The sequence below is a fragment of the Anas platyrhynchos genome, chromosome 1 (assembly GCF_047663525.1).
Source record: "Anas platyrhynchos isolate ZD024472 breed Pekin duck chromosome 1, IASCAAS_PekinDuck_T2T, whole genome shotgun sequence".
Taxonomy (NCBI): Eukaryota; Metazoa; Chordata; class Aves; order Anseriformes; family Anatidae; genus Anas; species Anas platyrhynchos.
Window position 1 is genome coordinate 75805652 of NC_092587.1, and position 16314 is coordinate 75821965.

At 41.2% G+C, this 16314-nt stretch overlaps 1 protein-coding gene across 5 annotated transcripts in view; it reads right to left on the minus strand.

The window, feature by feature from the left end:
- IRAG2 (inositol 1,4,5-triphosphate receptor associated 2) overlaps window positions 1-16314 on the minus strand; it is a 41021-nt gene that overhangs the window by 2742 nt on the left and 21965 nt on the right. For 4 of the 5 annotated variants that reach the window (XM_013102907.5, XM_038187632.2, XM_038187460.2 and 1 more), the window contains exons 20-35: window positions 15161-15222; window positions 14169-14234; window positions 13109-13217; window positions 11950-12097; window positions 11047-11128; window positions 7909-7955; window positions 7759-7823; window positions 7519-7635; window positions 5291-5373; window positions 5090-5162; window positions 4261-4315; window positions 4147-4174; window positions 3399-3539; window positions 3127-3261; window positions 1576-1723; window positions 613-656 (exon numbers count right to left, since the gene is read on the minus strand). In XM_013102907.5, the coding sequence (XP_012958361.1) occupies window positions 613-656; window positions 1576-1723; window positions 3127-3261; window positions 3399-3539; window positions 4147-4174; window positions 4261-4315; window positions 5090-5162; window positions 5291-5373; window positions 7519-7635; window positions 7759-7823; window positions 7909-7955; window positions 11047-11128; window positions 11950-12097; window positions 13109-13217; window positions 14169-14234; window positions 15161-15222 (1403 nt within the window). The remainder of the gene's footprint in view (window positions 1-612; window positions 657-1575; window positions 1724-3126; window positions 3262-3398; window positions 3540-4146; window positions 4175-4260; window positions 4316-5089; window positions 5163-5290; window positions 5374-7518; window positions 7636-7758; window positions 7824-7908; window positions 7956-11046; window positions 11129-11949; window positions 12098-13108; window positions 13218-14168; window positions 14235-15160; window positions 15223-16314) is intronic. The other variant, XM_038187526.2, reaches the window with a different exon arrangement.

The window sequence follows — 16314 nt, forward strand, 5'->3', positions numbered from 1 at the left end:
GCACACAAACACCATCTAGTTTCTATACAGTTCGTACAACAACAGAAGTTGTTGCTTAGCTTGAAGTGACACAGAGAGAAGAGTTGAATCATAAGCACAGCCCAAACCATACACTTTTAAAAGCAGCATCTTTCCACAGTAATTGGTCCTCCTAGTTCCCCAGGCATCTAAAGTGAAGCTGGATACACAGCTTCCAGCAAAATACCAGAACTGAATGTGTCTAAATTCCCCTAATGACCCTCACAGGAGTTCCTACAGTCAATATGAATTGCTCCCATCTATTTTTTCATCTCTCTGCTAAACCCTTCTTTTGTAAGCCCAATGAAAGAACCACATGTGAACAACAGTTTTTAACCACTACAAGAACGCAGAGCCATTTCAGCTTCTGTGAACACCTCATCTACCGTAAATGGGACCACATGCAGTTCCCTCAGGCTGGGAGAAGGGTCAATTGAACATATATCCTCGTGTCTGATGACATCAGACAATATCTGAGACAGAAAACCACTAAGTCATGCATGCATCAGAGCACCAGCACATGACAAGGCAAAGGAAACCACACACAGACGCTTAACACATTTGAAATTTCACATTAACCTTTAAGGGCCATACCTTGAAGTTAAAGGAATTGGATAGCTTTTTATTTGTAGACTCATCTGCGAAGAGATTGAAAATCAGAAAGGTTTACAAGAATGTAATGAGCTTTAGTTGGAACTAGAGGTCTGACTTTTTGCATTAGTTCAGCAGAGAGCTCATCAAATTGCTCCCAGAAAGCAGAAATGAGACTTAACGGGATAAAAGCTCTCTATTTCATTAGATAAGTTGTTAACATTCACACATCATACGTCCTCTACAGGGATCAAATTCAACCATTATCAAAGATCAAAGTCAAACGTCCTGTTTTAGGTTAATCTCTTACAGTCAACAGCTTGTAGCCAAAAAGGAAAGAGCAGCCTGTAATTTAGAAGGCTCCTGAGAAAATTTTAATAGTGCACAAGTAAGACTGCCCTTTCCATTTATAAAATACATGCTCCTTTTTTTTTTTCTTTTTTTTTTTTTTTTTTTTTTAAGATTTTAATACTTGTCCTGGAAAAGCCCTAAGTGCACAACACTGTCTGAAAACCTGACCACTGTACCATCTGTGTAGAGGGGGAAATTCAGAGCACCTGCACTTACGGAGTCTGTGATTCATACTCAGAAGAAGAGCAGAAAGTGTCTGTAAAGAACAGTCAAAATTCAGCTACTTAGAAATAGCTACTGGGAATGCTCCAGTGTAAGTGAACACCCAAATATTCTACTTGAAAGAAGTAAGATCATCACCACCAAATGCAACGCACTTTTTCTGAAAGCTCCATACTTGCAATGTTTTCACCCTGTCCCAAGATTCCTGGCAGTTTACACAGAGGTCTAATTGTTTCCATATTGTTAGCATATTGCCATTTCTTCCTTTGATTTTAGGAAAGGAGGTGCATCAGCTGTATAACCTCTCCACCTAAAATGTTGACCTTAATTAGCTAAGGGTCTGTCTGGCCCCTGGCCAGCCATGGAAAGGCTAAGCAGCTTTGTTTAGGTTACCTCGATCTCCAAGAGAGCTAAACGATCTCTCATTCTGGAGCAGGACCTGTTTCAGCTCCTCAAGTTCTGCATGCTCTTTTGTGTACATGCGCTTCAGGTTTTCCACATGTTGAATCATTACTTCCACAGCCTTGCTGACACGGCTCTCCTAAAAGGAAGAGACCAACAGCAGTAGGAAAAAAGTGTCTGAGAAACTGCATCATGTTTAGATGTTCTTTTCCCCTTGACCATCTACTGTCATGTTACATCATTGTGGATTAAAGTGAAAGGATTTTGCATCATACTTGTTAAGTTTCACCACAACCCATCTCTCATCTCATCAAAAATAGTGTGGCCAGCAGGGCAAGGGAGGTGATCTTCCCCTCTGCTCTGCTCTTGTGAGACCCCAGCTGGAGCCCTATGTTCAGCTCTGGGGCCCCCAGCACAAGAAGGACACGGACCTGTTAGAACAAGTCCAGAGGAGGGTCACAAAGATGATCAAGGGGCTGGAGCACCTCTTCTGAGAAGACAGGCTGAGGGAGTTTGGGTTGTTCAGCCTGGAGAAGAGAAGGCTCCAGAGAGACCTTACAGCAGCCTTCCAGTGCCTAAAGGGGGCCTACAGGAAAGCTGGGGAGGGGCTCTTTGTCAGGGGGTGTAGTGATAGTTTAAACTCTTAGGACAAGGGGGAATTGTTTTAAATCTACCCTAAAAGGGTAGATTTACATCAGACATAAGGAAAAAAAAATCACTGAGAGAGTGATGAGGCATTGGCATGGGCTGCCCAGAGAAACTGTGGATGCACCATCCCTGGAGGTGTTCAAGGCCAGGCTGGATGGGGCTTTGGGCAGCCTGGTCTGGTGGGAGGTGTCCATGCCCATGGCAGGGGGGTTGGAACTAGGTGATCTGTAAGGTCCCTTCCAACCCAAACCGTTCCATGATCCCATGCCCAAGTTATGCAGGTCTCATTTCTTCAGTGATCCCCCTCACCCTAACATAGTTCAGAACTTCATTTTCTGAATCGTTACAACTCCTCATTAATTTTCTCTGATCTACAGTCTCAACAGGCACCCATGTTTACTAGTACTTATTGTCAAGAAAGATTTTCATACTATTCTTCAGCATTATACTATTACACATAACATTTGAGTAGATATTTGTCAACTTGCATAGGTTTAGCGTATAAGCCTTGTCCAAAGCCCTGTTAAAATCCTTTCCATAAGGCAGGGATTTACCATTACAGTATAAAGACAATCATTACCACATCCTATTCTTGTACACTCTACTGTATACAGCCCTACGCTGCTTTTTTTTTTTTTTTAATCAGCAACATATTTTTGGTTGTGTTTTTGCAGTGCTAGTGCAATGTAGCTGCTCTTACAATGCCTGGGATTTGTTGTAATGATAATGCAAGCAGAGACGTGAGAAGAGAGAGCTAGGACTAAACTGTATCAGTTTGCTTCACATGCATGACATTTCACGCATTTAGATCTGGAATCAGAAACCTAGCAAACAGGTAGTGCTATTCCTTAACATCTAGAAGCTTTTGTATAAGACACATGTACATAGTGTTACCTGATTAATAGCTCCCAACATCTCTGCTCTGCTGGCGACTCGGGCTGCATACTGGCTAAGGAACTGCAAGCTTTTCTGCAGCTTCTTGATAATTTCTTGTGCTTGGTTATCTTCTTCACACAAAGGAACTAAAGCCTAAAGAGGCACATTGGTAAGAAAAACAAATATGATCTATTAGTAAGAAGGGCAAACTCAAGTGATGGCACTGAGGGCCTGTGTTCAGGCTCACACAGTCTCAAGATTAGCATCCAACAGTCTCAGCTTACACTAACCTCTAACATCTTTAGAGCATTTGTGATCTCCTTTTTCAAGTTCTCTTCAGCCAAGTCGCGGGATCTTTCTTCAAGCCTCACCCTCTTGTCCAAGGTAAACAAGTCACATTTAAAACCTAGAGACAGTCTCAGAAATTCAGCCTGTTGTGGAGAAGAACAGATTTCAGAATAATCCAAGTGATGCAGACTTTTTTTTTTTAAGTAGATCTGTATATTGAAGTGACATTTGGGGATATGCCGCATGAACAAAGCTACAGGAGAGATACAGAAGAGAAGCAAACATAGCTTGCTTCCCCAAAGACAGTCCTTTCCCTAAAGACAGTCCTCCCATCTGTAGTGGTGGGGGGAAATAACCTGCAACCAGAACAAGTAACATCCTGGCAGCATGCAGTATGTTATCTGTGTCCTATGGGAGAGAAAAAAAAAGCCTTAAACCTGCACACTCTGCCTGGGAGGAGGTCACATCTATGCTCCTCAACACTTACAAACATTTAATTTGCAGCGAATGTTTTGTTCAGCTTTACAGATTTATACCTTATCTTGTCCCTTCAATAGTTTGTTGAATATGGAAACATATTGTTTATGCCAAGAGGGTTTAGAAAGATTTCAAAAGCCAATTTACAGAAATACATCCAATTTGAGCTACTCAGTGTCATTCTTTTTAGACAGAACAAGATATTAGTGATGGCTATCTACAAGATCTTGCTGTTGTCCATGATATCTAAGGATACAAGCAGGTGAGACTTACCTCCACCTCTTTCTCATTAGGCGAATCACTGTAGGATAAGAAGAAACAATCATGTAACAGACTGCAGCTCTAAATTCATACCTGCAGGTGATCACTGAAAGCCAAAACACTTACAGCTCATTTTGCTTTGTTTTATCCCCTTTAATGCCACCTGCAATGGGTGAGCTCCCTGAGAAGAAGAAAAAAAAAGTTCTCAGACCAAAAATGGTTTCTGAAAGCATTTAAAGCTCTAACAGCAGCCATGGCTAAGGTTTCCATCTCTTGCTGATAAAAGCACTGTGTACCTCAGAGTACATTGGGGTTAGAATGCCAGTTGAGACTGGAAAGCACTCTCTTGCACAGAGCCACGGAAGTTAACTGTTTAGTCAGCTTCAACTAGTATCTTATTAGTATGGGAATGGTTAATTCTAGGCTTTGGTGCAAGTCCTCAGCCCATAGGTTCATCCCGCAGGATGTTACATGACTTCCATTGCTAGCTTTTACTCAACTCCAAAGGCAAAAGGTCAGGTGACCACAAAAGTGGAGGTGTCTAAGCACAGATCAGCAGAAACATTGTCCAGCTTATCTATATCATTTTACCCAAAACTCCAGTTAGCATAAGGGGTGCTGCTTTATAAATCTTTGGGGAGGACATGCATGCCGGTTTCAAATAGCCTAGCTGCTTTGCAACACCTAAGAAATTCTGTCTAGAGGAAGACTGAGTTAGATCAGTATCTGCAGAAATCAGAAGCAGGTTTTTGCTTGATAACATCTTCCTTTTCTCCACCGCTAGCCCATTCTGATTTTTTAACCACAGCTACTACCCCTTAAAACAAAAACCCCACATAATAATTGGTGTAGTCCAGGCAGCTCTCTACAGCTGTTTACACAGCTGTTGGCACAAGTGACCAAGGTCTGCACTCCAGTAAGTTATGCGCAGATTAATTCAACAGCAAACTCTTACCTTTCCTGCTGGGAACCATGGCTGGTGTTACCTCACTCTGCTCTTTATTAGTTTCCTTTTCCAGGCCCATCTCCTAAAAGGAAGTCAGAATAGTTGCAGCAAAGCAACAGCCACAAAAACAGCGGTGGGGCCTGCGCCCTCCTCTGGTAGTCACTGCTCAGCCAAAGCAGTTTGACATTTCAGTGTCACTAGAATTCTTACCGGGTCTTTCTTTAAAAGATTTTGCAGTGAGGTTTTGCGTTCTTCTACCACAGGGCTGAATTCTTTCTTGATCAGATCAGGCCCTGGGAGGAAACATTCCAGAAAACAAGTGTAATAAAAGCAAAACAAGCCTCCAACACACTCAGAGTACTAGCCATTGACCAACAGGTCAAAAACCAAAAACAAATGAAGAACTGCAGCAAATGCCAGTAGAGGACATTAAGGAGAGGCAGGTAAGCATGCTGTAAAGGTATTAAGGAAGGAATGTGATAGTACATTATCTTTGGCTTGAAAATAGTAAGTCACAGTAAGAAGTGCTACACATTTGTGAGACATTCTTCTGATAGTAGTTGTTCTAAGTGAAGCCACAAAAAGTAACAGTAATACTCTCTCAGCTAAGTGAATCTCAATTTGCTACCAGCAGGAATTTGTTATTTAGAGAGACCAATTATAATGAATATTTTGACGTCTATTGGCAAGGTAGCAAAAAGGTAGGTAGCAAAAAGGTTGGTAGCAAAAAAAAATAAAATAAAATAAAATCACATGCACAAACTAATAGCAGAAGGGATAATCGTTTATAATTCTCCTCTTTGCGAAACATCAGACTTGATCTGGTTTCACAACATGCTACATCAGCTACTATTACAGTATTCTGAGCATAACCAGATCATGAAATGCACACAGTTGTGGTATTTCAGGAGCCCATAAGCTTCAAACATCCTGACACTTGGACTGTCCTTCGTACCTAAAAATGAACTAGCGGACTGATGATAGAGCCAACAAAAGAACTCTTTGCCAGAATTGGTAAGTTTGAGAGTTGATGATGCCAGCTCAAATACAACACAAACTTGTAACAACCACAATCCAGAAGTTTAAAACATTCAAAAAGTAAACAGAAAGACAGCTATTAAGAAGGGATTTATTTAAGAAACTGATGAAAATCTCAGAATTACATTAATTTTATGTGCAGCAGTAACTCTGGTAGCTATTTATACCTTTTAAAATATCTAGATTTTTTTCCCTTCCATTTACATAGTCATGCACGCATACACACAGATGCAAGCCAAAGAAACGGCACAAGTAAAAAAAAAAAAAGTTTCACATCTGAAGTGCTTTCTCTTTTCAACCTTCACATTGACAGCATCCTCTGCTTAGTCTGCCTTTTGTCCCTGCTGACTTTTTGCAGCAGCCCTAAGTATCTGACCTGGCTCCCAAGCACCTTCAAAAGACGTGGTGTGGTATTATTAAAAACCACAAGTGAGATTCATCAACGTCTCCATTCTAATGCTAGAAAGGCTTTCTATTTGGAGGTGATGTACAACAAGCAGCAGGATCTCAGCCTTTAAAGCTAAAGCTATTTGGACTCTTTTTGATCTGTTTTGCATATCTGTTTCCTCCTTGTCAAAGGCACCTACACCAGATATGAAAATTAACTGCAGAGGCAAATCAGTTGAAAGAAAAAATATTTAAGTGAGGGGACTAAATTAGATTTCAGGAAGACTACTAAATAAAGAAACAAAGCCAAAAGACACAACGACAAAAAGAGATCTCGTATTTAGGTAAAGGTTAAAAAATAACTACAAGCATTCACACTCATGTATTCTGTGCTGCTTATTCAGATCAACTTTTTAAAAAATAGCTTAAAAACACTGTACACACACAGTTTAGTTTTGTTTTGCTTTTAGTTTATAAGTGAAATAAGCACCATCAGATCTGGTAAGAATAATTTTTCTGTATGTTTGTGACTATACAGTTAAGGCAGGATTGTACACAAAGGCGCTGTCCCCATCTCTCCTCCTGACCCACCCCATCTTCTCGTGCTCTGAGCTTCAGTTTTGAAAGAGGAAAACATTGTTTAATCCAGTTGTGTGTCAAACTTTTTAGAACCATGAAAAAAAGATAGTCTTTCTCCTCCCAAAATTTGCATGGGGTTTAGTACCCACACAGTGTTCTGCCAGCTGAGCAAGTATCATGATGTCAGTAAGTTGTTTCATGTTTACTTCTTGCAGCACTATAAGGCCACCTGCCTTCTGCCACCAGATAGACCTTATTCCTGCTTAGTTCTGGGGAAAGTTTAGAGCACTTGCAGGTGAAAGCAAGTTGTGAATGTCTGTTGTTGCAAACATCAAGTTATTTTTCTTACTCAGCTTCCTCACATCAAAGATGCAATGGAAGCAAGCTGTTTCCTCACTGCATGAATGCCAGCGTGGCTGCAGCAGTTACTGTACCTGATACAGAACCAGCAGGATCCTTATCATTGTTTTTCTCCATTGCTGCGGAAGTTGGCACAACTTCCTCTTTTGCACATGAGTGCTTGGGTGGCTTTTCCTCCATAACAAGACCGCCTAGAACATCAGACAACAGAAGACAGGGCACTTACTGTTCATTAAATGCAGACTTCAGCGTATCTCTTTAGAGACTTTCAGCACAAGAAGTTTACCTGTCCGTACTCCAGTTTAAGGGCTTACCTGTTACTGGCACAGTGCTTTCTGAAGAGGATGTAGGAACTTCTTGGGGTGAAGTTAAGTGATCACTGTCAACACAAAATTATTTTTCAAATATTGATCCATATTATATAACTACATCAAAGACATCACCCCCCCCCCCCGAAACCTGACCTGGACGGGATCGGGCTGACTGGTATTGATGGCTCTGCACGGTCCATCTTAACAGAAAGAGAGAAAGGTTAGCGTTGGACAAAAGGGTTGCCCCACACATAGAAAAAAATTATGTCAAAGTTTTTAATAATTACTGCAGCTGTACTTGAATTAGCAGAGAACTGGATGATAAGTGGCTGCAGATTCATTTGCTAGTCTATAGCCACCTGTACATATAACACACAGCTTGCCATATCATCAAGAGTGATAACTTTCTGCAGAAGTCTTACCTCAGGAGTATCACATTTAGAGATATATTTTGGTTCTTGACTTCATGTTTTGCTTCCAACCTGTTTTGAGATGACTGAAGTATAGTACTGAAGATGATATTACTATACCACCTTGCTGTCCTAATGCTGTGCATCAGGTTACATCAATTTTCTGAGGTCATAAAGTGCACAGAACTTCACTCAGCTATAGACATCCGACTCATTTAGGTAGATAAAAGCATTACTTTTAACAACTTTACTGAGCAGATGATTTGGAATGCAGAAAACCTGCCTGTGGAAGCCTGCCTGTTCTGTTGTGCATTCTAGTGCTCATTTTGGTGTGACGCTTGTTTTCATGATGATATATAACAATTACCTAGGCTTTTCAGAAGGCTTCAGGCCTCCTTCTTTTCATGAAAGTAGCACAGAGGAATGAGAAATAACCTTTTCTTCAGGCAGAGGAGGTGTGGAACCATCCAGCTTTGGATAGCTCCCTACAAATCCCAAGAGCACTACACAAGTGGTATTGGGAACAGAAAAACCCCATCAGCAAGTGATCACCTAGAGGTATCTGGTACCTTCCTGTTTCCCTTAAACATCCTTGGAGGACCCCAGAAAGGGGTGCTTGCACAGTAGAGAACAAGTACAGCATTGGCTGCTCCCAGCATCAGTAAGCACTTGATCTTTTTCCTCCACAGAGCTTGACAGCCATTGCAGAGTCTATGCCCCAAGCCAGCCAATGTTTCCTCTAAAGCAAACCCAGTCTATTTTTATTCATATTTGAATTCTCTTTTAACCTTAAGGAAGTAAAACATAGTATTTGTCTTGTCCAGGACATTAGGTCTACAGGAGTAACAGAGAATGAGAAGGTGAAAGGTGAATAGTATGTTGGAATGAAGCTAAAAGAAACCTGGAGGACAGTTAAAACACATGCACACACCACCCCACCCAGAAAACATATGCCATCTGGAAGTGACCAAAGCAATGCGTTGTTCTACATGCCTCCTCCCTCCCCAGGTGACACATGGCCAACACATGGCCAATGATTTCCTGTTTGCAATGAAGCAAAATCCTCAATTCCATTAAAAAAAATCCGTACTAGCTGTTCACATTAGGATTGCACAGGTAAACTTAAAGAGGAAAAACAACTATTAGGAAATGTAGCAAGTGTTTTATAAAATACAATTTTGCAGAGCATTAGAGAATGGTTCTTCTTCCTAATAAAAAGATTATAATGGTGAAGATCCTGCATTAGAATCATGATCACTTTCCACCTCCATCCTTTGAATTAGCAAAACAATCTGAAGATCCTCTACCACAGCAGGTAAGTTCTGACCACAGTCTTATATAAACTCCATGAAAAAGCATTAATGTTTTAGAGACCTTTCTTCTAGTTTTTAAACTACAAGACTTTCATAAAATCAAAACAAGCATAAGAAGCCCAATATTCATCTGGCATCACAAGAACTCCTTTATTTAATAGTCCCTGAACACCTACAATGACAACTCTGACAGAAAAACTCAAGTTACTTACATGCTGAAGGGCTCACTCTGATCAAACAGATCTGCAACCACTGTGCAAATAAAAAACCCTAGGGATGCTTTTCCTATTAAACGAGGATATTCAAATTTTGCTGCACGTCACAGTTTTTAGGAACAGATACTGGATACAATTCCTTTACCTTTTTCTTTGGGGAAAGCTTTAATGTTTTCATTTTTCCCCTCTAGAATATTCTCATAGTTTTTATATTTGTGTGTGTGTATATATATATATATATATATATATATATATATATATAAACAAAAAAGAAAGTGACACTTGTGAATCCAGCTGGATTCACAGGAAGCTCCAGAGCAATGAAGCACAGATGTTTCAAACAACTTTGAGAGGCTGTCATTCCCGAGAAGAGATGGATAAAGCAAGAGCCTCCCTTGGGATTATCCTCTTTAAGGTAATTTAAGTAGCAGCAGCACAAGTGAGGGAATTCCTCACCTCCTCTACTGCAGCCAAAAAGCAGGCTGAAACCGTGGGCATTCCCCACCCTTCATACTTTCTACCTTGACTGCACTTTCTGCCTCAAGTCATCACTGGGATGCACAGCACCCAGGGTAGGGTTGCTCACTGGTGTTGTATGGTGTATTCCCAGATTCACCAAAATAGCAGACCAATATCCTTCCATCACCGCCACCAACGCTGGCATTTGTAAAGCTCGTTATAAAACCATGCCTGTGGGGCTGAGGTCTGGATTTTGGCAGCGAGTATTGCAGTGCCGTGCACAAAGCACAGCTGAGTGCACTGAGCTGGGGCTCATCAGGCTGCTGCCGTGAAAAAGCTGATTGACGGCTCAAGCTGTGGGAGGGAGTGCTCTGATAGATGCTGGATTCAATACAGCCACGAAGGCATATCTGAGCATGCAGCTGAAGGAAGGTCTCATGTACTGCAAAGATACTATTTTTCAGCTGTTACATGGTAGCTGTGGGAGAAAGTGCAAAGAAAGGCAGCATTCACAACTAAAACATCCCGTGATTACTTACAGGTGGGTAAGTGAAGTCACTCAGACTTCCCTAGCAAAACTGAGTATTACTGCAGAAATAACACTTGCTTAAGCCTTGAAACCATTTAAAAAAAATACTCCCCAGCTAAAAGCATGACCCAGCTGCACATGAACATCAAGACATTTAGGTCCATCCCTACAATATTCCAGAGTTGGGCCCTAGTAGAAGGGAGTGCCCCACAGAAAGCAAGCTGTCACAGCACCCTGCTGACTGATGCCAGCTTGATTACAGCACTGGTTTACAGCTGCCCAGTCTGGTTCTTAAGGGTATTTATAAGGCATAATTACTTGAACCCATTCAAAACCATGTCTGGGGTGTCAAAGACAGCACTCACCTCAGTAAGTGAAGAGTCCATCATTGTAATGGAAACAGGAAGGTCTGCATCAGTATAGTTATCAGCAGAGTATATTTTCCACCTGGCAATACACATTTTATTTGCATATTGCCCAAACAACAGTGAGATATATAGCCTGTTTTCCTTAAGCACATAATAACCAAAGCCACCACTATCTGTGGAGACAGACAGCCGGTCTCTCAGAGAGAGATTCATCACAAACATCAACCCCTCCTCCCCCAGACAGCAAGAACCACCACCTGTCCTTCTCCTAGCCTCCTCCACACTGCACTTCTCTAGAAAAAAGGGGAAAAAAAAAAAGTGGCAAAAGCTTCAAGAACTACTAAGCCTTTTGCTGCAGGCTGCCTGCCTCTGCATCTTCAGGAATATCCTTATCTGTCTTCTTAAATATTCACTGACAATAGTTAGCTAACTTTCATAGCCTTACACTGTTCAATCTGTTTAAAATATCTAAGGAGGCAGCTTGATAGGCAAGATCTCAGAATTCCTGCTCTAAACTCTGCCAAAAAATTGACTCCTCAAAACCAACAGCATTTTGGCTCTTAAGTGAGAGTGTCAATCATAAGTTAAATACTGAAAATAGACACAAGAACACCTACCTCATGCCTCAGTTTTCCAAATATCAAACAGGAACACCATCACTGTGCTTAGCTGGTGGTCAAAGCAGCGTTTCAGTGAAGAGTTCCAATATTACTTTTGTGAAAAGGTCCAAAGTGTTACACCCAAAATGCCATTAGCTGAGCACTGAGTGTCCACTGTTTCTTAAGAGATGCCCTACTGTTGAACTCAGTATGTGCTGGGGATACAGCATCCCCCAGGACCTGCTAAATCCCATGGATTCTTCCACCCTTCACCATAAAGAGATATTTTTTGCTATCTTACTTGCACTCTACTGACGTCACATCCGAAGCAGACGTGTGACCCAGATCACAGCTTTCAAATGTGCAGCTGCCAGAGCACTGTCTGCAAGGGGAATTCCAGCTGGGCACAGGAGAGTTATTTGGTATTGAGGTCTCCAAGGTCAGAGCATCTGTTGAAAGAGAAAAGTGTGAAGAGTGGTCATAGGAAAAGCTGGACACAGACCTAAGAGTCAAATATTGCCTTAAATGACTAAGATAGTCATTTAGCAGACCAACTTAATGATTTAAAATAAGACACCTTTCATCTTGCTATGGAAGAGGCTAGGTGGGCTTCACGTATTTTTGTACATGGAGAAAGAAGCTATAGAAACTTCTGCATAGAACAGTACTGGTCTAGTGAAGCATTGTCTGACAGAGGACAGCAGGAAATAGATTGTCTACTGTGATCTTTTCTGTATTAATATTTGATTGGTGCAAGATGCAAATACCTGCCTTATTTGTGGCTGGATCACAATATTACTGCAAGCTGCAACTACACTGAGATAGCACATACAGTCTAACAAATTCTTCTTCTATTTCTCCCCAGTATGGCACAGGATTACATCTGAGTATTTTATAGCTTGTACAAGAAGAGTCATTGTGTTGCACACAGCGGAAGAAACACTTTGTTTATAAAATACCAAATGAACTCTGCAGCACAGTGGAATTGTGGGGAAGTACAAATAGCCTAATATACACAGGAGAAGTCAGCAAATACTATTACTTGATTCTTAAAAGCTGTTACTCATCCAAGTTTTTAAACCAGGATTGGCCCTAGCTCAGTAGCAGGACATCAGTTGCTACACCACATTGTATTCCAGCCAAGAGGATGAATGGGAAAAACAACTCAAGCCCTGTCAATTCACACTTGCACGCTGACTACATGATTTATTACAATACCTCCTTAGGCTTTTTAGGACTCCTGGTAGGCTCACAGGCAGTCATCTTTTCAAACCTCTAATGGAAAGCATTAAAGGCATGATTCAGCATCCAATCACATGCAAAATAGGCTAAAGCCAACAGTAGGCTTTCCACAGCTTATTAGCATGTTTAGCTCCAGTGAGACTGTTCCATTCCTCCTATTAACTATTTGTGTGTTTCAGGAGAGAGACAGAAGATTGGCCAACACCACTAGGTCTTACCTAGCAGAGGTGTAAGACACCAGTCTGAAATATCAGAGGGCAGGGTCCTGTGAAGTTCAGCGTGCAAGGTGAGTCCTTCACTCCACAGTCTTTTAGGGCAATAGAGCTGCTAATGGAAAAGTGGAAAGAGCATCTTCAGTCATGTTGAATACACAACTGCCAACAGCTCCCAGCCACCACACACACAGAAGTGCATCTGTGTAACAGAATTCTAATTTATACATATATATGTGTATATTTCTTCTTCTGGAAAAGCTTATGTCCTTTATGAACAGAATGAATACAAGAAAAGGCAGAATACTCAAAGTTGAAACTTTACACTTTTGACATCTGTGTTGGTTTCAGCTACGTTTGGGAGAGGTAAAAAGAAAAATGAATGGATGGGATAAAAGCAAGACAAGCAGGGTGGAAGAGGAAAGAAACCAAACCAAAGCCAATCTTTCCTTCTCTACCTCTTCACAAGCCAAGTCAACCATGCAGGCCAAGACAGAGCACTTCCCCAATGTCTGGCACCTACTAAGCAGAATGTGTTTCCTTTAGCAGAGGCATGAGGACAACTCCAACTTGAGCCCTGGTACATGCAGAGATGGTGCTGCCTGCCTGCCTCACAAACGTACACCACCTATTTGCTGGTTAGTGCTGAAGAGGTATCATGTGAAGTTGGTTGGAAGAAACTTCTGAAATAACATTAACACAGCTGCAATTTACTAAGTGTTGCATAAACAACAAGTAATGGAAGAGAAATTAAAGAGTGCATCTCCATTTTCAGCTTCTGATCCTTCTCAAAAGGCAATTTAACAAGTGCCTGTATTTTGTCACAGAGACTGCTCAAAATCAATAGGAAACTAACTTTGCAGTAAAGTTTTGAATATGCTTTTGTATGTGTGCATGCGTGTGCATCTACACATTTTATATACACACATTAAAAAAAAAAGTAGTTTGTTTGACCTGGCAAAGCCTCTCACAAGGAGACCTATTTCCTCCAGGTCATGAAAGAAAATACAAACAAAGCAAGTACCACATTTTAGCAGGCTTGGCAGTGATCAAAACAAGCACTTACCTTCCTCTTCACTGGCTCAGCTGATGTGGGCAGTAGACTGTAATCAGATTCTTCATCTACACAGCGCTGTTGCAATAGAGAAACAGTGTAAGGAAAGTAGGCATAGGAGATTTGGGGAAAAAAAGGGAACACTACAACTGATTGTGAACAAAAATGGAATTTTATCTTTCCGGCTGAACTATTTTCAGTTATCGGGAAAAATATGCAGTTGTTTCCCCATGCTAGTTTTAGCCTTTAATTCTTCAGACCATTATGCACAAATACAAGTTTTATTCACGTGCAGCTGGTCCACAGTTCTGATTCTGCTCCTCTGATGTCCCTGTTACCGCTTAAGATACATTTTAGGATCCTCTGCTTGTCTTCATAAATACCTTGTTATTCTGTGTTAAATCTAGACTGCTCAGATGCTGAGCTACAGCGTTCTTTACTAGAGCCAGTTGGGAAAAAGTCTTCCCACTATAACTCCCCCTCCGCCCCCTCCTAAAGTTGAAGAAAGTATATTTATTCAAAGCAGAGTATTCCAGAGTTATATAACTTCCAGCATATTTCCACAGAGGGGCATGAAGGTAATAACTATTTTACTGGATATTCCAATGCCTGGGTATTGGAAGTGTTTTATAACAAAATTTTAAGCAGTTATTTGGAAGACTGCCTGCAGAAGAGAGGGCTGATTGTGGGGGACAACTCACACCATCCCATCAAGGAAGGTTTCCCTCACCTACATTAAGCATGATCATGAACAACTGTTTACAGCCAACACAGCTGTTTACAACACCACACCACTGCTGTAAGTTTGAGTCCATCTTTTCAAAAAGGTTGAAGGAAAATGTGTATTGTAGATCAGTACAGAGAGTTCACTTTGTCTCCACAGCCAAAAAAGAAGAAAGCTGCTGCCAAATTACTTGCGGTTCACCTAAGCTATAGATGTCCTTCCACCAGAATACGTAGTGTGCAAACCTACCTTTTCTTCTCCTACCAGACAAGCTTCATACCTGGCACTGCCATTCACATAGTCGTCCTTTAAGCAGTTCCCCTCTCAGTGCATTAACAGTAGCTATGAAGAGACATTTACAAGTCTTAGAGGGTCCCTTATAATTTGAGAAGGAACAGTACAGCATTAAAGTGCCTGTAACCCAACTGCTGCCTGTCACAAATCCATTATATTTCACTTTGGCCCAGTCATATCTACATCAGTTTTCACAGAAAGAGTTTTTACCTTTTGTTTTGCAAGTTCCACCATACAAAAGACCTGGGCACTTTTTTCCACATGCTTATGTTTTCCTTGTTCTACTCTAAAGCAAGAGGTTAATTCCCAGTGCCATCAGTGTTAATGTGCTACAGTTCTCTGTGGAAATGGACGACTCCATTACAGCTCTACAGTAGAGAAGCATTTGTACAAAATTTTTCAGACAACCATGGAGTAGTTTAGGTCGGAAGGGACCTTAAAGACCATCCAGTTCTAACCCCACTGCCATGGGCAGGGACACCTCCCACTAGGCCAAGGCCAGGTTGGGTTGGATGGGGGCTTTGGGCAACCTGAACACTTCTAGAAAAGGCCTTAAAGTCGAGTAGATGGGCTTTATTTCATACTTAGAAACATTCTTTCTCCAAGTTTGATAAACATCAGAGGCAGCCCCTGGTGTGTTTTTTGTTGTTGTTCTTTTTTTTTTTTTTTTTTTTTTTTTACACCTTGATACAAGTCTACTGTAGCTTTTATATCACATCTAATATTGAGGGACTGGAGAGGGGGAAGAAAAGACTTCATTAGCACTGTCACCTCAGTGCCCAAGCAAAATTTGAACACTACTCTCAGTGGCTCTTTCAGGCTTTTTTCACTGTATAGTGGCTGTAGCCATTAGCTGCAAGTCATGGTTATGTGGGCCTGGCCAACATGGGTTGAGTAGAAGCTTCTTCAGCCAACATATTACCCAATTTCTTATCTCTTATCATGCAGGTAGGGAAAGTAGGGAAACAGAATGGGAAGGAAGGGGGAGGAAAAAAAAAAAACAAACAAAACCACAGTTCTTTAATCAGAAGGGGCACTAGACCTGGCTTTCTGCAGGAACCAGTGTAGAGCATTGTCCTTCCCCTACCCACCATCCTTGTTTCTGTCCTATTCTTTATAACATCTTCCAACTTCTCTACA